Genomic DNA, 20108 nt, shown 5'->3' on the forward strand with positions numbered 1-20108 from the left:
GAGCCTGCTTTGGATTCTGTATCTCCCTCTCTCTCTGCCCTTCCCCTGCTCGTGCTCTCTCTCTCTCTCTCTCAGAAATAAATAAAACATTTAAAAAATTTAGAAAAAAATATTTATTTATTTAGAGTAGGTGCACAAATAGAGGGAGGGGCAGAGAGAAAGGGAGAGAGAATCCCAAGCAGGTTCCACACTGTCAGTGCAGAGCCCAGTGTGAGGCTTGATCTCAAACCGTGAGATCATGACCTGAGCTGTTATCAAGAGTCAGACACTTAACTGACTGAGCCACCCAGGCACTGCCCCACTCACCCTCTTTTTGAGAGTCTCTAGACTATTAAAGCTGGTAGGAATCAGGGAAAGCCACATGGTTTCCAACTTCTTTGCCTCAAGGATCTCTTGCACTATGTACCTTCATCTCTATTCCAAAATGTCTTTTTTTCAAAGATTTCTTCTGAATTGCTTTGTAACACATACATTTTTCCATTCTTTTTTTTTTTAACATTTATTTATTTTTTGAGACACAGAGACAGAGTGTGAGCAGGAGAGGGGCAGAGAGAGAGGGAGTCACAGAATCCAAAGCAGGCTCCAGGCTCTGAGCTGTCAGCACATGAGTCAGCTGACTCATGAATCGTGAGATCATGACTTGAGCCAAAGTCGGATGCTCAACCAACTGAGCCCCACAGGCGCCTCAATATTTTCCATTTCTTTAACTGACTAAAACCGTAAAACTTCCATCAGAGTTGTTGATGTGAACTTATTGTCTTGCATGTTGCTGATACATATATGTGCGACTTCTATGTAACTCTTGAAAAGGGAGAAGAGGGTGATTAAGCCAGCTTTATGGAATTCTTCCAGGAGCCCCAGTGAGCAGAGCCATTAATCTGATCTGCCCCCTACTTCGACCCTCCACTGCCCCAGTGGGGACCCAGCAGATATCCGAACCTGGACCGGAATCTGGGTCTGCTGACTAGGTTCTTCCCAAGTTCACAACATTCCTCCTCGAGTGGCTTCCTACCTCTCATTAGTTATTGTCAAGGTCCTTACTGCTGGTGATTACCATCACTGCCCAGGTACTCATGCCTCTGGTCCCTGCAGCTCCTCTGCTCTATGGTGATTCCATGGGCATCCATCCTTCGTCTGGGAGGTTCATCCAGGAGAACACGATGTGGGATCTTGTCAGTTAAACTCCATTTGGTATTTCCTTTTCCAGAAGCAGTTGTTGGTGAACTAGCCATACCAGACTGCTCAGCACCAAACTGTCTGTATGTCTGGGAGGGAGGGACACCTGTCATGGGCCCCTAGCCTGTCACTTCTGGGTGTGTCTGTAATTGGATTGTCTTGAGAAGAGAAGCCTCAAAGCTCAGGAGAAAGGGAGTCTGAGGAACGATTTTCTGGGAGACATTTTGCCAGGAATGGTCTTTATTTAGTTGTTAGGACTAACTAATTCAAGAGATGGACTTTTTAACTAACGTCCTATTATGTGACTGGGAATCAAGAGAACTGGGTTCCATTCCTTCCTCTGGCAGTCATTTGCCATGCCCGTCTTGAGAACATATCAACTTCCTTCTCTAGGGTTCTATGTCTTACTTTGTAAATGGGGATGATGATACCCATTTTAGCTTTCTGACAGTTTATCACTCTCTCGGCCCCTATATCTTGGTTCTTCCTGGACAGTTGCATGACAGTCTCCTAACTGGCTGCACCACTACTTCACAAAAAGACCATTCTCCATAGAGAAGTCAGAGGAATCTTTAAAAATGTCAGTTATGGAAGCCTGGATGGCTCAGTTGGTTAAGCATCCAACACTTAGTTTCGGCTCATGGCTTGTGGGTTCAGCCCCCACATTGGGCTCTGTGCTGTCAGTGTGGAGCCTGCTTGGGATTCCCTTTCTTACTGCCCTTCCCCTGCTCATGCTCCTTTGCTCTCTCTCAAAATAAATATTTAAAAACCTTTTAAAAAAACATCAATTAGACTGTCTCACTCACTAACTTGCATAAATCCTTCCACTAGCTTCTGTGAGATTTACCATAAAACATGAATGTTTGTTCTGACCCTCTGCTCATCTTAGTCCTCACCTCCTCCCAGGTTCTGCTGGAACACTACATTCTGTCTGTTTTTGCAACACACCTACCTTTGTACCTGCCCCAGGGCCTTTGCATTTCTTCTGCTTAGAATGCTTTTCTTCTCCAGGCTGCCTCCTTGACATTCAGGTCTCAGCTCCAAGTATTTCCCCATCCTACCTACCCTTAGCCTTTCTTTATGCTATTTTTCTTTATCACTGTCTGAGATTATCTAATGTAAATAATCCATGCAGTAGGTTTTTTCCCCAGTAACACGCAGCCATCAGGCAGGGCCCATGTCAGCTCTTTCACTACTCTCAGCCACTTGCCTCACAAAGTAGATGTTGGGTGCTTTTGTTCATTCACAAAGTAGACATTCATTAATAACATGTTGGGTGCTTTTGTTCATATCATGATGTTTATTGAGCTCCTATCAGGTGCTGCTCTAGCCATGAGGATTAGCACAAATCAAACTGGACAAAGCCTCTGGCCTCATGGAGCTTATATATCCTGTGGGGCTAGTCTGGGGAAGGAATCTGAAACTATAAACAAATAAACTAGTAAACATCTGTCAGGGGGTGATGAGGGGTATACCCTACGATCTTAAGATGGGAAGTAATAAGAACGTCTGTAGTGTCAAGGGCAGGATGGGGGCAGGGGAATTCTCATTCACATAAAAAAATTGTTTATTTATTTTAAAAGAGAGAGAGTGTGTGTGCCTGGAGGAGGGGCAGAGAGAGAGGGAGGGAGAGAGAATGCCCATTCACTTTCAAGAGGGGCTTGAAGAGGGAGGGTGTAAATCTTAAAGGTGGGGGCAGGACAAAAGAATGTTCGGGTTCAAGGCCTTGAGGTGCATTTGGTGTGTGGGAAAAATAGCAGAGAGGCTGGTGTAGCCATCTCAAGGGATGCAAGAGGTGGGGGGTCAATTCGGAGTAGGGGGTCTCTTTGGGCCTTGCAGGCAGATGCTTGGGCTTGACTCTGAGGGAGACAGAACCCTTTGCAGGGTTTGGATCACCACTGACCCAGGATCTGATTTCCTACTTTCTAAACTCTGCCATCATGTCGCAGAGAGACTTAGTGGGGAAGTGAAAATGGGGAGACTGAGGGAAGGGTGTTCCCAGTCTGAGTATATTTCCAGAGGAGGCAGACAGGATTTGTTGACAAGTGGAAAGGGAGGTGGGAGAGAAAAGAGTCAAAGCTGCATGTCAGGGTTTGGCATGAGCAATTAGAAGACCAGAAGTGCTATTTATGGAGAAGGAGAAAGTCTGTGGGTTGAGCCGGTTTTGGGGGAAGAGTCAAACAGCATATTGGCAGGGGGGGAAGAATTACCTAATCTTAAGGTGGTGTTGTCATTAAGATGGTCAAGTCTAGGGGCGCCTGTGTGGCTCAGTCAGTTAAGTGACCGACTTCGGCTCAGGTCATGATCCTGCGGTTCGTGGGTTCGAGCCTCCTGTTGAGCTCTGTGCTGATAGCTAGCTCAGAGCTTGGAGCCTGTCTTCGGATTCCGTCTCTCTGTCTCTCTCTGTCCCTCCCTTACCCTGCTCGCACTGTCTCTCTCTCTCTCTCTCTCAGTTAAATAAAACATTAAAAAAAAAAAAAGAAGATTAAGTCTAGGGGCACCTGGGTGCCTGAGTCAGTTGAGTGACTTTGGCTCAGGTCATGATCTCCCGGTTTGTGAGTTTGAGCCCCACCTAGGGCTCTGTGCTGACAGCTCAGAGACTGCTTAGAATCCTCTGCCCACCTCTCTCTGTCCCTCCCCTACTTGCATACGCATGCACTGTCTCAAAAATAAATGAAACATAAAAAAAATTCACCCATCATAGAAAAAGATGGCCCACTCTAGACCTTCAGGAGGCCCTTGACAGTTCTAGTTTTTCTATCTAACATTCTCTGCCTTCATTGAAAAACTCTTCGTAATTTTAAATTTCTTTAAGATATACTTATGTACATGCACATTTTGTGTGTGTGTGTGTGTGTGTGTGTGTGTGTGTTTGTGTTACGGGGCATATACAAATGGCTAGAGGGCATGAATGAGTTGTGCCAATATTTGATAGGAGAAGCCTCGTTTGGGCCTCTGTTAGCTGGGCCGGTTACCCTCTCTGCTTTCCATTTCATTTTGGATCATACACAACCAAAGCCAAACAGTTTGTTTGGAGGCCAAACAGCTCTGGTGCAAAGGTCTCTGCTCTCTCTGACCCCTGCCCCTCCCCCAGGATCACCCTAATTCTCTGTGGTTCCATCTCATTACAACTGGCATGTGTTTGGTAGCAAGGTGAGCAACAGGTGGGGTGAAATAGACAATGCTGTTAAAGACCATTGTGTCCTCAGACATGCTCAAAATCTCCCCAAAGCCAGAGAGACTGGGAGGTGAAGGCCGCGTGCATGTTTACAGTCCCAAGATGCAGAGCACGAAGCATTTGCCTGTAACTCCCCAGAAAACTTGAGTATTTATTTCCTCTTCTTTATGCTTGTAGAGCAGCAGGAAGAGACAAGCTGTTCCGTGCAGAAAGCACAGAGAATGCTTCCGTGATCCGAGGCTGCCTGTAGCATATGGGGATAAATTCTTTGGATGGAAGATGCAAACATTCAACAGACTGTCCCTCCCTCCCGAGTCCCCGCCTGTGACAGCGGGCTAGGCGGAAGGGCTGGCAGACTATGCGCGCTGCAGGGTCGTGGGGGAGGGGGTGAGGGCTGAGTCCCCTGCTCGCCCCCACCCCCACCATCAGAGGGGTTTTTGCTTCCCAAAGCTGTGAAAGGTCAATAGAAAAATTGGCACGCTCGAGCGCAGTCCCTAGATGTTTCTTAAGGTTGGACAGTGGATGGTATAAATGTCTAATTAGAGAAGAAAGCCGTTCGCACATTTAATCTTGGTCGGGGGTGGGACTCTCAGGGTCTCATATCGCTTCTGCTACCTACCATCTTCCCTGACACCTCTCCTATTACTTTCCAAGAACCGTGCCAGTCACTGCCCCCGGGCAGCTGAGCCTCGGTCTGCTGTGGCTTGTCATTGATACAGGGGTGACAGGAGGACCCAAGCCCGGGGTTCACGTTTCTCTTGTACTCCGTGGGGAAAAGCTACCAGTGTAAATCCGGTCAAGGATCACCGTGAGACTTTGGCTCTGCTACGTTCCCCTGCAGGAAATTCTCTCTGTAAATGATAGACTGGGGTGTTCACACGGGTTCCTTACAGAAATCTTCTGGGGAGGTGTGAATTTTTTTAAAAGTTTTTATTTATTTATTTTGAGAGACAGAGAGAGAGCCTGAGCAGGGGAGGGGCAGAGAGAGAGAGGGAGACAAGGAGACTCCCAAGCAGGATCTGCACCATCAACGCAGAGCCTGGTGCAGGGCTCGAACTCACAAACTGTGAGATCATAACCTGAGCAGAAATCAAGAGTGAGACACTTAACCCACTGAGCCCCCAGGTCCCCCTCCCCTCTCTCCCTGAGCCCCCAGGTCCCCCTCCCCTCTCTCCCCACACATGATTTTTTAGTGCAGATGAGCCCCTGGTGTTTAGTTGCATTTCAGCTTCTGAGCTTTTCCTTTAATATGTGGGAACTTGATTGAGTACTATTCTTGAGATTTTGAAAGCAAATGTATGAATACTTAACAATTGTTCATTAATTCCCAGGCCTGTAGGACTAAAACATTGGGGAAGAGAATATTAAAAAGGGGGAAAAAAATCCCCAAAGCCCCAAGTACACAAGTCCACAGGACATTTTTTGCTGTTGGGGAAATGGGGTGGAACTTGGTTAATCACCAGCCATTCTATTGATTGGAGGGAAGAAATCGCAGGTGGGTTTTTTTTTTTTTTTTTTCCCTTATGGGGTGTCAGGGACCATGTGGCAGAGTAAAATGTGAACAACTAACAGAGCAGAGTTTACATTTGGTTAAGGGCTTTCCTGCCCACAGAACAGAAATTCTCATTTGTATTCCAAAAACTTTGCTGGTAATTCAAAGGGAAGGAGATATCAGCAGGCTTGGTTGAAGATACGCAGAATGTACCAGAATGGCTAATTTCAGGTGTGGACAGTAGTGTTTTCTTCTTCTTCTTCTTTTTAAAAATTTTTAAATGTTTATTTACTTTTGAGAGAGAGAGAGGGCACAATCTGGGGCAGGACAGAGAGAGAGGGAGACACAGAATCTGAAGCAGGCTCTAGGCTCCAGGCTCTGAGCTGTCAGCACAGAGCTAGATGGTGGCTTTCAACTCACAGACCACGAGATCATGACCTGAGCCAAAGTCAGACACATAACTGGGCCACTGAGTGACCCAGGCGCCCCATCATCATCATCATCATCATCATCATCATCATCATCATCTCCCCCTCCCTCTCTGTTTGTTGATTTTTGAGAGAGAGAGTGAGCACAGGGGCAGGGAGGGGCAGAGACAGAGGAAGAGAGAGGAACCAAAGCAGACTCTGTGCTAACAGCGGAGAGCCTGATGTGGGGCTCGAGCTTACAAACTGTGAGATCATGACCCCATCCGGGTTGGATGCTTGGCTGACTGAGCTATCCAGGCACCCTGACAGTGGTATTTTCCAGTCAGACCTCAGGCAGTGCTCTCTTATAGTGGGTAGCTCCCAGGGCTGGTGAGGCCAGGCCTCTGCATCTTGTTTCCCTCACCTCCCGGCAAAAGAGCACGAGAAACAAAAGCAGAGACTTGTTTCAAGGATAACAACACAACATCTTGAGAGTGAAGGGACATCCCTGCCATTGACAGCGTGGTCCTGGTGTCCTGGATGCTGGTGAGAGGTGCACGCACAATGGCCTGGGCTCCCATCCGAGAGGCTCGCAGGCCACTCGGAGTCCACACCGCAGGCAACCTGGCCTGGCACCTTCATGGGGAAGACCATGAACAGCTGGCTACCCTGCCTATCCCGTACCAGGGAGGGGACAGACTGTCACAGGAACTGGAAGGACACAGATGGTGGCCAGGTCCGGCATGGCAAGGACAGAGCTCTCGTCATAAGCAGCGTGTCTGCTTCAGGGTGGCGGTGACTGTGCTCCCAGGGACTGTGAGCTCCTCTTCGCTCTTGTGACTGTCTTCCTCAGGGCCTCTTGACCTCACAAACAGAAGCTGCATTCGGTGCAGGAGATGAGCTTCTGCTCTCCAGGGTGAGGTGGGGCCTCCTTCCTCCAGGCCTCAGCCCACAGAGCCTGTCTCTGTCCTACCATATCTTATTTTAGGTTTTTCATGGACACTGTATCTTGATTTTATTTATTTATTTATATTTATTTATTTATTTTTTAATATTTTTATTTATTTCTAGGAGAGAGAGAGAGAGACAGCGTGAGCAAGGTAGGGTCAGAGAGAGAGAGGGAGTCTCAGACTGAAACAGGCTCCAGTCTCCGAGCTGGCAGTCAGCACAGAGCCCGACGTGGGGCTCGAACCCACGAACCGCGAGATCATGACCTAAGCGAAAGTCGGACGCCTAACCGACTAAGCCACCCAGGCGCCCCTGTATCTTGATTTTAAAAGCCCCAGGGGCACCTGGGGGGCTCAGTCAGTTAAGCATCCGACTCTTGGTTTCGGCTCAGGTCATGATCTCGTGGTTCGTGGGTTCAAGCCCCGCGTTGGGCTCTGTGCTGTCCACTCTCTCCCTCTCTTTCTGCTCCTCTCTTGCTCACTCTCTCTCTCTCTTAAAATAAGTAAATAAACATTAAAAAACAAAAAGAGCCCCAGAAAAGGGGCACCTGTGTGGCTCAGTCGGTTTAGTCTCTGACTCTTGATTTCAGCTCAGGTCATGATGTCACGTTTTGTGGGTTCGAGCTCCATATCGAGCTCTGTGCTGATAACAAGGAGCCTTCTTGGGATTCCCTATCTCTTTCTCTTCAAACAAACAAACAAACAAGCAAACTTTGAATAAATAAAAACTACCAGAGCGGTAGCATATGCTCCCCAGAATGTAGAGAGCCAAGGGGGCACTAATACAGGATAATATTGGAGTTCAGGTAAGGACCAAGGCAAGTCCATAAACATCCAGGACGATTGGGCAAGAATGTTCTCTGTGTAGGTCAGGCCCCTTCTTACGCGAAGGTTTTGACACTGGTTATCTCCCTGGAATAAAGTCCAATATGCAAGAGATATTTCCGCTCAAGATCCTTGGGACATTTGGCATCCATCCAGGGCTTTCCACACGGGTTTTCTCTCCAAACTTCTTGGAATCTGTGTACCTCTAGGCTCCTTTTGTGGGACGGAAAGGATCTTCAGCCACTCCCAGGCTAAGCCAGGAACAAGTGGTTTCTTTTTTAAAGCTCCAAATGCTGCCCCAAAGCCATGTAACAATTATCTTGTTAATTGGGAGATTTCAGATTTTGTTAATTGGGCTTCTGGATTTCTCTGTGCCCTTCCCAATTAACCCAGTTTCATTTTGAGACGGGGTGGGGGGGAGGGGGGATTTCCCCAGTGGGAAGGGGCTAACCCCTTCCAGTGCAGGCTTCTCATAGTGGAGAGATTACTTTTTGTTCTCCCTGTTTTCCTAACCCTCAAAACAGAGCGAGCATCCCATAGAGGTGGCCGGGGTCCGTGAAACCCAGGAAAAGTAGCAGGAACAGAAGAGAAGCTCCTTTGCAACAGGGGCCAGCGACCGACCGACAGGGACAAATATCTCAGGGTGATGGGTCCCTCTAGAGCGACTCTTCCAGAGGCGAATTCCCAGTGCCCCTAAGAAGCGAGAAGGATCGAGACGGAAGAAGAGCAAGTGGTGAATGAAGCCAAACCATGGAAGGGAAGAATCACGGAGTGTTCTCAATTATGAAAAAGTCCCAAGATGGTTTATATAGAGCTATATTCCTTTTTTTTGTCCCCGCTCACCATTTCTCTGTACAATTCTCACCCCACCCCTCCTTCTTCAGTTTCTCCTCACATGTATTTTTTAAAATTTTCATCTGGTTTTTAAAAATATATATTTTAAAAAATAACTTAAAAATACATAATTTAAAAACATTTTCATTTTCTATATTTGAATCACATCCTCTCTCTAAGACGTCCTCTACCTTTTATGCTCTTTCCCAGTCATTTTATTTTATTTTGTTTAAAAACATTTTTTAACATTTTATTTCTGAGAGAGAGAGAGACAGACAGACAGACAGACAGCATGAGCAGGGGAGGGGCAGAGAGAGAGGGAGACACAGAATCTGAAGCAGGCTCTAGGCTCTGAGCTGTCAGCACAGAGCCTGATGTGGGGCTCGAACCCACAAACCATGAGATCATGACCTGAGCCGAAGTCGGACGCCCAACCCACTGAGCCACCCAGGCGCCCCTCTTTCCTGGTCATTTTAGTCCCCTTTCATTTTCCTTTTCTTCCTGTCTCTAACTGCCATTGAATATATACTGGATATGGAAAAAGGATTTCCGAAGCCACAGGTTTTCCAACAAATGAAAAATGAAGTGCCTTTCTACAACAATCTTGGTCTTTTATCTTAGAGGCAAAGCTTCTTTGTTTGTATATTAAGACACAGGAGTTCATTCATTCAATAGTCACAGAGTATCTACTGGATTCTAGTCACTGTTGAAAATGCTGGCGTAGTGTTTAACAGTTCTTTTCTTCTCTGCTAATCCTCACAGCCAGTTTTATGAGGAAAGTCAGTTTCCCCCATTTTCTGACCATTGCCTTTTAAGTGTTGTGACCACAATTGGGCTACAGATTCCCAGTCTTTAACACTTTGCTTTAGTGTCTTCTTTAGTCCCTGCCATTGAGTAACCTGTGGTCTAGTGGAGGTGAATGATGTGTAAAATGGGGAGTACCTTAATAAAATGTGTGGGATGCTGTGTGTTGCTATCATGGACAGTCGGGCAGTTTGCACACTATATAACTCAATTCACATATCCCTTAGAAATGTGCAATGCTGGGGTGCCTGGGTGGCTTAGTCGGTTAAGCATCCGACTTTCGCTTAGGTCATGATCTCGCGGTTCGTGGGTTCGAGCCCCACGTCGGGCTCTGTGCTGACTGCCAGCTCAGAGCCTGGAGCCTGTTCCAGTCTGTGACTCCCTCTCTCTCTGACCCTCCCCTGCTCACACTGTCTCTCTCTCTCTCCTAGAAATAAATAAAACATTAAAAAAAAAAAAAAGAAATGTGCAATGCTCTATCAGGAGACAAGAAACATACAAATAATTTTAATGGACATTTTTTTAATGTTTATTTTTGGGAGAGAGAGAGAAAGAGATAGGGAATGAGTGGGGAAGGGACAGAGAGAGGGGGAGACAGAGCATCAAAGTGGACTATGCTCTGACAGCAGAGAGCCTGATGCGAGTCTCAAACTCATGAACCCTGAGATCATGACCTGAGCTGCAGTTGGTTGCTCAACCGACTGAGCTACCCAGGCGCCCCTAAATGGGGAATATTTAATATGAGTTTTAACCTAGTAATGAGGATTAACTACTAATGGCAAATAAAGAGAATTTTAAAGTACAGAATAGCAGGTATAGGACTCTAGTGTTCTGATTCCTTTCTGAAATCAGAAAGGCCTTAGGGCATGAAAAATTGTGTTAGCAACTTTGTACAAACAATTTCATTAACATCTTAAGTGCAAATCCAGACCTTGACATCGCATATACAGATTAAGAGGTGTGAACAAGAAATGGTGTATGTAAGAGATTTTACTCCCCGCAAACTAACTTCTGTGTACCTGCCCATGCTATACCCCCTGGCCAGAACTTCCCGCTGGTCACAGGTGATATCCAGACACCTACTGTAGGTGAAAGGAAGCAGAGGCCAAGCTCATTGAAAATTAGCTTGATGGAGCAGCGCCTGGGGGTTTTATTCAGTTAAGCACCAGACTCGATATCGACTCAGGTCATGATCTCATGGTTGGTGGGATCGAGCTCCCTGTCAGGCTCTGTGCTATCAGTGTGGAGGAGCCCTCTTGGGGTTCTTTCTCTCCCTCTCTTTCTGCCCCTCCCCCACTTGCACATGCACTCTCTCTCTCTCTCAAAATAAATACATGAAACATTTAAAAAAATTTTTTTAATTAGCTTGATGGTACCCTCAAGAGTTTCCAGATAGCTTGCATTGCAATGATCGTTTGTCCTCTACGTTGTATGGAACTAGATGGCTTATTTCAGAACCAGTGGACTCCATTTGTGGTTGTTCTATTTAATCCTTCCCCCTCTTCCCCCTCCCCCACCTCCTCGGGAAGACTTGGTGCTTACAGTTTAAGGATGCAAGTGACTAAAAGACATTGTAGAGGATAAGTTGACTCCCTGGATTTCGCAAGTTGGGAACTTCTGAACCTTTTTCTGTCTTAGTGTAAATGCAGTCACCACAGGTTAATGGCATGACCACATCATCCCCATGGGGGCAGGACATGGCAAACACAGGTGGATCAATCGCTCAGGTAGATTTCAAGACATGAGTCATTCTATAAGCAACTGTAATGCCTGCTGTGTGCACTTGTTTAAATGGCAGTTTTACCCTCTGGGTTCTTACTTATTTCTGTATGTACACGGAGGTTTCGCCTCCAGTGTCGCCGGACCATGGAGGCACCCCAGCCTCGAGGCTGGGAGGAACCTCAAGTGGCCAATCTGAAAACAAAACATAATACAACACAACAGGAACCATCTCTTTTCCTGCTCATTTCTTCCTGGTCATGCAGGAGGATATTCTGTAAGCACCAGTGCAGCCTGTCTTCATCCCCTAGGAAGCAGGAGTAGCATGTACCATTGGTGATTACTTGGCTGGTTGCTCATGAGTGATGCTCCTCATGGTGGGGACACTATGCGGGGCATTGAGTCGGGCATGGGAGGCAGATCGCAGTCCCAGCCTTCTTCCTCTTTCACGTGGTCCCAGTATCACATGAGAGGGGACAGACTGCAGAAGGCCAGAAGTATGTTTGATCTCCAAAGACAAAGCAGTGTACTCTGGTGTTTGTATTTATGGAATTGCAAATTGTGACACAGGGGCGCCTGGGTGGCTCAGTCGGTTGAACATCCGACTCTGGATGTCAGCTCAGGTCATGTTCTCTGGGTTGTGGGATCAAGCCCCGTGTCGGGCTCCACGGTGACCATGGAGCCTGCCTAGGATTCTCTTTCTCTTTTCCCTCTCTCTCTTCTGCCCCTGCCCGAACTCTCTCTCTCTCAAAAAGCAAAACAAAACAAAATCCCAACTGTGGCTCAAACTAATGAGTAAAGGTGAGAATTAAGAGTATATGCCCATGCCTGTGTATACATTAGTTTTCTATGTTAGCAATACATTTGTTTTTTTATTATTTATTTCGTTAAAATTTTTTTTTTTTACATTTTCATTTTGAGAGAGAGAGCATGTGTGTGAGGAAGCACAAGTAGGGAAGGGGCAGAGAGAGAAGGAGAGAGACAGGATCCCAAGGAGGCTCCTCACTGTCAGCAAGGAGCTCCATGTAGAACTTGAACTCACAAACTGTGAGATGATGAACTGAGCCAGAATCAAGAATCAGATGCTGGGGCACCTGGGTGGCTCAATCAGTTGAGCTTCCGACTTTGGCTCAGGTCATGATCTCACAGTTCAGGGGTTTGAGCCCTGCGTTGGGCTCTGTGCTGACAGCTCAGAGCCTGGAGCCTGTTTTGGATCCTGTAGTCCCAATTGTTTAATTTTTATCTCTGCCCTTCCCCTGCTCACACTCTGTCTCTCTCTCCCAAAAATAAATAAAAACATTAAGAAAATGAAAAGAAACGGATGCTTAACTGACGGAGCCACCCAGGTGCCCCTTCTGTTCTTTAAAAAATAATGATAAATATGATTTCACGTAGAAATTCTGCGAACATTTTGTTTTTAGTAAAAGGGCAAAAGATGTATTTGATCTGAAAAGAAACCATAGTAGAAACAAGAATACAGTGTTAGTTTTTCAGGCCAGTGATGAGATGCCAATTTTTACAGGCCTTGAGGGGACTAAGCAGTTGTCTCGTGAAGCCAAAAAAGGAGAAAACTCTGTTTGTTGCCTGTGTAGGTGAGTTTTCACTCGGGTAAACACTGCCCAAGGGAAAGGAAGGGCTTCTGGTGTGTGGCTGAAAATGGACGAGAAGTCACAGAATAGGCTCTGGACCCAGGAAAGGAAGGGTTTGTGGACTGTCTGGTGGCTTGCAGCGTGAGTCAGTAGCCACTCTCAGATTTGTTTGGATGCTCCTGCCTGCTCTTCTTCCTTTTATGATAATAAACTGTACCTATTATACTACATGATTTAATATGTTATATGTTATGTGTATACATCTATATAGACACACACATATGCACATACCAAGATGTTAAATGTTTACATGACTGACATGAAGATTAGCGACCCAACTGATCTGCATCAGGGAGCCTCTGAAGACCAGGAAGCTCTACTTAAAGTAGGGCCTGAGTTTTGTAGGCTGTGCAGAAGAGAGGGATGCATGCCTTGGTGCCATGGTTCAGATAAAGTTTTAGTTTAGTTTAGTTTAGTTTTTGTTTTTGTTTTTGAGAAAGAGGGAGAGGGCAAGTGGGGGACAGGGGCAGAGGGAGAGAGAGAGAGAATCTTAGGCAAGGTCCACGGTCCAGTGGAGCCTGACGTGGGGCTCCATCCCATGACCCTGGGATCATGATGTGAGCTGACATCAAGAGTCAGATCTCAACAGACTGAGGCACCCTGATGCCCCTCGTGTTTTTTTAAATTGAAGTATCATGGACATGCAATATTATGTTGGTTTCAGATATATATCATAGTAATTTCAATTTATACACATTACAAAATGCTTCCCATGATTAGCGTAGTTACCATCTATCACCATCCCTATGCTGTACTGCAACTAATTTATTTTATAATTGGAAGTTTGTACCTCATTGTCCCCTTTACCTATTTTGCTCATCTCCTGACCACCTTCTCGTCTGGCAATCACCACTCTGCTTTCTGTATTTATGAGTCTGTTTCTGTGTGGTAGTTATTGTTTCTTTGTTCATTTGTTCTGTTTTTTAGATATAAGTGAAATCATATGGTATTAGTCTTCCTTATAATTCACTTTCCTTAGCATAGTACCCCCTAGGTCTCTCCAAATTGTTACAAACGGCAAAATTTCACTCTTTTATGACCAATTCCATTGTGTGTATATACGCCACATCTTCTGTATCCATTCATCTATGGATGGGCAGTTGGGTTGTTTCCATGTCTTGAGTGTTGTAAATAATGCTGCAATGAACATAGGGTGCCACTATCTTTTTGAATTAGCGTTTTTATTTTCTTTAATATTTCTTTAATATGAAATTACTGGATCCTATGTTATTTCTATTTTTAATTTTTTTCAGGAAACTCTGTACTTTTTTTCACGGTGGCTGTACCAATTTACATTCCTACCAACAGCACATGAGGAACCCTCATTATTTCTTGTCTTTTTGATAGTAGCCATTCTGACAGGTGAGGTGATATCTGGTTTTGGTTTTGATTTGTATTTCCCTGATGATGAGTGATGTTGAGCATCTTTTCATGTGTCTGTTGGCTATCTGTATGTCCTCTTTGGGAAAATGTCTATTCAAGTCACCTGCCCATTTTTAAATTGTGTGTGTGTGTGTGTGTGTGTGTGTGTGTGTGTGTGTGTGAGTGTTGAGTTGTGTAAGGTCTTTCTATATTTTGGATGCTCACCCTTATTGGATATGTCATTTGCAAATACCTTTTCCCTTTCAGTAGGTGGCCTTTTTTGGTTGTTGATGGTTTCTTTTGCTGTGCAAAAGCTTTTTAGTTTAATGTAGTCCCAATTGTTTAATTTTGCTTTTATTTCCATTGCCTGGGGAGACAGATCCAGAAAAATGTTGCCAAAACCAGTATTCCAGAGTTTACCACCTATTTTTTCTTTTAGGAGTTTTGTGATTTCATTTCTTATATTCAGGTCTTACCTTTGTGTGTGGTTTAACAAATTGGTCCAGTTTAATTTTTTGGCATGTAGCTGTTCTGTTTCCCCAGTTCCATTTATTTAAGAGACTGTCTTGGCTTCATTGCATCTCCTTCATCATAGAGTAATTGGCCATATAAGCATGGGTTTATTTCTGGCCTCTCTGTTCTGTCCCATCGATCTGTGTGTCTATTTTTTGTGCTGTACTTATAGTGTCTTGCTTAGCAGAGCTTTGTAGTATAGTTTGAACTAGGGCTTATGATACTTCCAGCTTTGTTCTTTTTTCTCAAGATTGCTTTGGGTTCCATACAAGTTTTAGTATTTTTTGTCTAGTTCTGTGAGAAATGCCATTGGTATTTCAATAGAAATTATGTTAAATCTTGCCTGTGGTAGTATATTGCTTTGGATAGTATGGACATTTAAACAGTATTAATTCTGCCTATCCATGAGCATGGTACATCTTTTTTACTTATTTCTGTTATCTTTAATTTCTTTCATCTATGTCTTACAGTTTTCAGAATCTAGGTCCTTCACCTCCTTGGTTACAGTTATTCCTAGGTATTTTTTTTTTTCTTTTTGGTGCTATTGCAAATGAAATTGCTTTCTTAATTTCTTTTTCTGTTACTTCGTTATTAGTATATAGAAACACAACAGATATTTGTGTATTCTGTACTCTGCATCTTTTCAGAATTTACTTATTCTAATAGCTTTTCAGTGGAGTCTTAAGGTTTTCTGCATATACTGCAATATATGTATATTCTGGGGGCGCCTGGGTGGCTTAGTCGGTTAAGCGTCTGACTTTCGCTTAGGTCATGATCTCGCGGTTCGTGGGTTCGAGCACCGCGTCGGGCTCTGTGCTGACTGCCAGCTCAGAGCCTGGAGCCAATTTCAGAGTCTGTATCTCCCCCTCTCTCTCTGACCCTCCCCTGCTCACGCTGTCTCTGTCTCTCTCCTAGAAATCAATAAAAAAATAAAAAATATATATATATATATGTATATTCTGCAGTAGCATGTCATCTGCAAATAGTGGCAGTTTTTCTTGTAGAAGTTTTAGTGTTTAACTGCTATGAATCTCATATCTGGAGTCCTTAGAGATTGTTCCCTTTTTGTGCTTCTTGCTTGGCATAGCTAGTGCAATCCTATCCAGATAACTGTCAGAACAATTCTCCCAAGAGCTATTTTTCTAACACTTGTGGGTTTTGGGTTAGCCAATGTTTGGAGGAAAGTAAGGAGTAGCAAATTAAAGGGGGCAGGAAAAAGGTAAGAGTCAAAGTCAAGGGAATCTGAGGTCTTGCTGCCATGGTGTTTTAAATCCTTTTACAAAGACAATATCCATCACCGAAAGTCTTCTCATGCCCCATTGTGATTTCTTCTTTGACCTCTCACCCCACAAGGTTTTCACTGATCTAATTCTGTTACTATATGTAGTTGCATTTTTGAGAATTATATGTAAACAAAATCTAACAGTATGAACTCTATTTGTCATCTTTTATCAACATAATTATTTTTATATTCGTGTTGCTGTGCATATTAATTATACTTCATACCCTTTTATAACTGAATGGCATTCTCTTGTATGGTTATATTGCAGTTTGCTCATTTACCTGTTGATGCACTTCTGGGTTGTTTCTGGTTTTTGTTGGTATTTTATTCTAAGTTTTGAAGTGCAGTGGTGAAAGTCCTTCATTTTTGTTCTTTCTCAAGTCCTTCTGTCTATTGTAAGTCCTCTGCATTTCCATATGAATTTTAGAATCATCTTTCCAATATCAACAAAAAAGTCTGCTGGGATTTTGATTGGGATTGTGTTGAGTCTGTAAATTAATTTGAGCAAAACTGACATCTTTTTAAATTTTTTTAAATGTTTTTATTTATTTCTAGGAGAGAGAGAGAGAGACAGCGTGAGCAGGGGAGGGTCAGAGAGAGAGGGAGTCACAGACTGAAACAGGCTCCAGGCTCTGAGCTGGCAGTCAGCACAGAGCCCGACACGGGACTCGAACCCACGAACCGCGAGGTCATGACCTAAGCCAAAGTCGGACGCTTAACCGACTAAGCCACCCAGGCGCCCCTGAGCAAAACTGACATCTTAACATTATAGGGTCCTTTGATTCATGGACATATTATATTTCTCCATTTGTTGAGACCTCATTTAATTTCCCTTAGCAGTGTTTTGTAGTTTTCAATGTATAGGTCTTGCACATAATTTGTCAGATTACATCCTACAAATATTATGGATTTTGATGCAACTTTAAATTGCATTAAAATTTTTTCAATTTCCAAGTATTCATTGGTAGTATAGTAAAATACAGTTTATTTTTAAATATTGAAATTGTATCTTTTCATCATGCTAAACTCACTTGCTAGTTCTTCTAGATTATTTTATAGATTCCATTGGATTTTCTACATAAACAATCATGTTTGTGAATAATGACAGTTTTCCTTCTTCCTACCTCTTGTTTGCTTCTGAAACTTACAAGTGAAAAAGCAGTGGCAGTCACCTCAATTTTCTTTTAACCATATCACCTTTATTTCCTTACTTACAGCTTCACGAGTAAATCAATCTAAAAGCAACCCAGAAACAAAACTGAATGGTCAGTCGCATCCATCCCCTGAAGGATATTGTGGCAACTTTTAGTCTCTATTCTCTCCTGTATTTTCTCTCACTTTGTCATTCTTTGCTGCCTTACAGGTAATTTCTTCAGAAGTAACTTCTAGTTTAGCAATTCTCATTTCACCTGTGTCTAATCTGTGGTTTAACCCACCCACAGAATTTTTTTTAATTCCTTAGTTTATTCTCTGAGACCTTTTAATATTTATTTTTCCTTATAAATATTTTTATTCCATTTAATTTATGTAAACATTTTATATATTTATTTTGTATTGCATACCTGATCATTCCTAGGGCTCTAATTTTGCTGGCAGTTGTTTCTGTTGATTCTCACCCATGACAGCTTGAGTAATTATATATTTTTGGATTCTGAATCTGTGTTCTGTGGTGTGTTATCTTTGGGGATCTTTTGAGTTTGGGTTGATTACATTTCTCTGTAGAGTCGATCTGGGTTTGCTTCTATTTGGTGCCCTGGATAGCTACCAATCTTGGAGTTCTTTTAAGTTAACGTCTTTCTTATTTTTCCCTAAGTCACTTCTGTGGTACAAGTTCAAATCATACACCCATGTGAGGGCATGTCTAGGATTAAGAGTGCTCCCCTCCTGAGCTCAGACTAAGACAGACATATTTTCTTATTATCTCCATTTGCTAGCCAGCCAATTTTATTATTATTTTTTGTTCCATTCTTCCACTGAATCTGTTGCTGTAACTAACACGACTTGGACTTTATGGAGGGGGTCTCTGTACCAACTTATACTTTGCCTTCCTGGCTCCTGTGTGGCTGTCAGAGGCAAGGCTCTTGGTTACCATGATTGACAAAGATACATAGGTTGGCTCTAGCTAATACTTACCACCTCCTTTACAATATCTTCTTCCCCTTTGCTCCCAAACTTTTCCTTATTTTCATTCAAGCTTAGCTCTATATTTTAATGGATGAAAACTATATCATTCAGAATTTCTGTGTTTTATGATTTTATATTTGGAGGGATTTTACTTTTTATGCTACCTAGAAAGACTTTAGGTTTTGTTTTTGTTTGTTTGTTTTCCCCCTATTTGGCATTCAGCTTGACACTGGAATGCTTGTCAGGTTCATAAGGCAGATGGCCATAGGTCATAATCATGAGGTACTGAAAGGTATGACTGGGAATTCTATCTCATGGGGAGTGGTTGACAATAGTATTCTCATTTATTTTGTTGCTTCTGGTGTGCTGTGGAGTATGAAGTCACTCCTCAGTCTGATGGCTCCAGTTCAAAGGTGAAAGTCAAGGTGTGAGTAAATGTCCATTGCATCTTCAGTGTGTCCAGTGCATCTCTAGTGGGAGTGCTCAAGTTTGAGGAAAATGAGGAACCGATGGAAACAGATCAGAACGCAAAAGAGGAAGAGAAAATGCAAGTGGACCAAGAGGAACCCCATGCTGAAGAGCAGCAGCAGCAGCAGCAGCAGCACACACCAGCAGAAAATAAGGCAGAATCTGAAGAAATGGAGACCTCTCAAGCTGGATCAAAAGACAGAAAGATGGACCAACCACCCCAAGCCAAGAAGGCAAAAGTGAAGACCAGTACTGTGGACCTGCCCATTGAGAATCAGCTGTTGTGGCAGATAGACCGAGAGATGCTCAACTTGTACATTGAAAATGAGGGTAAGATGATCATGCAGGATAAACTGGAGAAGGAGAGGAATGTTGCCAAGAACACTGTGGAAGAGTATGTGTGTGAGATGAGGGACAAGCTTAGCGGCGAGTACGAGAAGTTTGTGAGTGAGGCTGATCGAAACAGTTTTACCTTGAAATTAGAAGATACTGAAAATTGGTTGTATGAGGATGGAGAAGACCAGCCAAAGCAACTTTATGTCGATAAATTGGCAGAATTAAAAAATCTAGGTCACCCTATTAAGATGCGATTCCAGGAATCTGAAGAAAGACCAAAATTATTTGAAGAACTAGGGAAACAAATCCAACAGTATATGAAAGTAATCAACTCTTTCAAAAACAAGGAGGACCAGTATGACAATTTGGATGCTGTAGACATGATGAAGATGGAGAAGAGCACGAATGAAGCCATGGAGTGGATGAATAACAGACTGAATCTGCAGAACAAGCAGAGTCTGACTGTGGATCCCATTGTCAAGGCAAGAGAGATTGAAGCTAAAATTAAGGAGCTGATAAGTACCTGTGGGCCTGTAGTTTCAAAGCCAAAGCCCAGAGTGGAACCTCCAAAAGAGGAGCAAGAAGCCGCTGAGCAGAATGGGCCGGTGGGCGGGCAAGGGGACGGCCCTAGTGATGGCCCAGGCCCTCAGGCTGCAGAGCAGGGCACAGGCACAGCTGCGCCTTCGGGTTCCGACAAGAAGCTTCCTGCAATGGACATTGATTGATTCCAACCGTTGTTTCTATTAAAATAGACTGTTATAAAACACACACACACACACACACACACACACACCACATATGCGTGTGGTTATATGCACTTATGATTTATATTATCTTGTTTAAATTAACACCCACAAAATGAACATATGGCTTTAAAAGATTCCTTCGAATAAGCTGTGGATCAAGACAGTCTTACAGGGCAGGCATGTGGAAACAGCAAGGGAAAGGCAGAGCTAATGCTCTTGTTCCTAGGATAAGATTAGCCTCAGTTT

The 20108-nt window shown here is 43.8% G+C and overlaps 1 protein-coding gene across 1 annotated transcript; it reads left to right on the plus strand.

Moving 5' to 3' along the window:
• The first annotated feature begins 6817 nt into the window (after positions 1-6817).
• Positions 6818-19880, plus strand: LOC120245509 (heat shock 70 kDa protein 4-like). Its single transcript, XM_039252594.1, is given in 2 exon segments — positions 6818-7069; positions 18687-19880. Coding segments are annotated over 2 exon segments (1407 nt in total). The 3' UTR covers positions 19842-19880.
• Positions 19881-20108: the final 228 nt, after the last annotated feature.

This window comes from Hyaena hyaena, unplaced genomic scaffold, assembly GCF_003009895.1.
Source record: "Hyaena hyaena isolate Hyena2069 unplaced genomic scaffold, ASM300989v1 scaffold_431, whole genome shotgun sequence".
Taxonomy (NCBI): domain Eukaryota; kingdom Metazoa; phylum Chordata; class Mammalia; order Carnivora; family Hyaenidae; genus Hyaena; species Hyaena hyaena.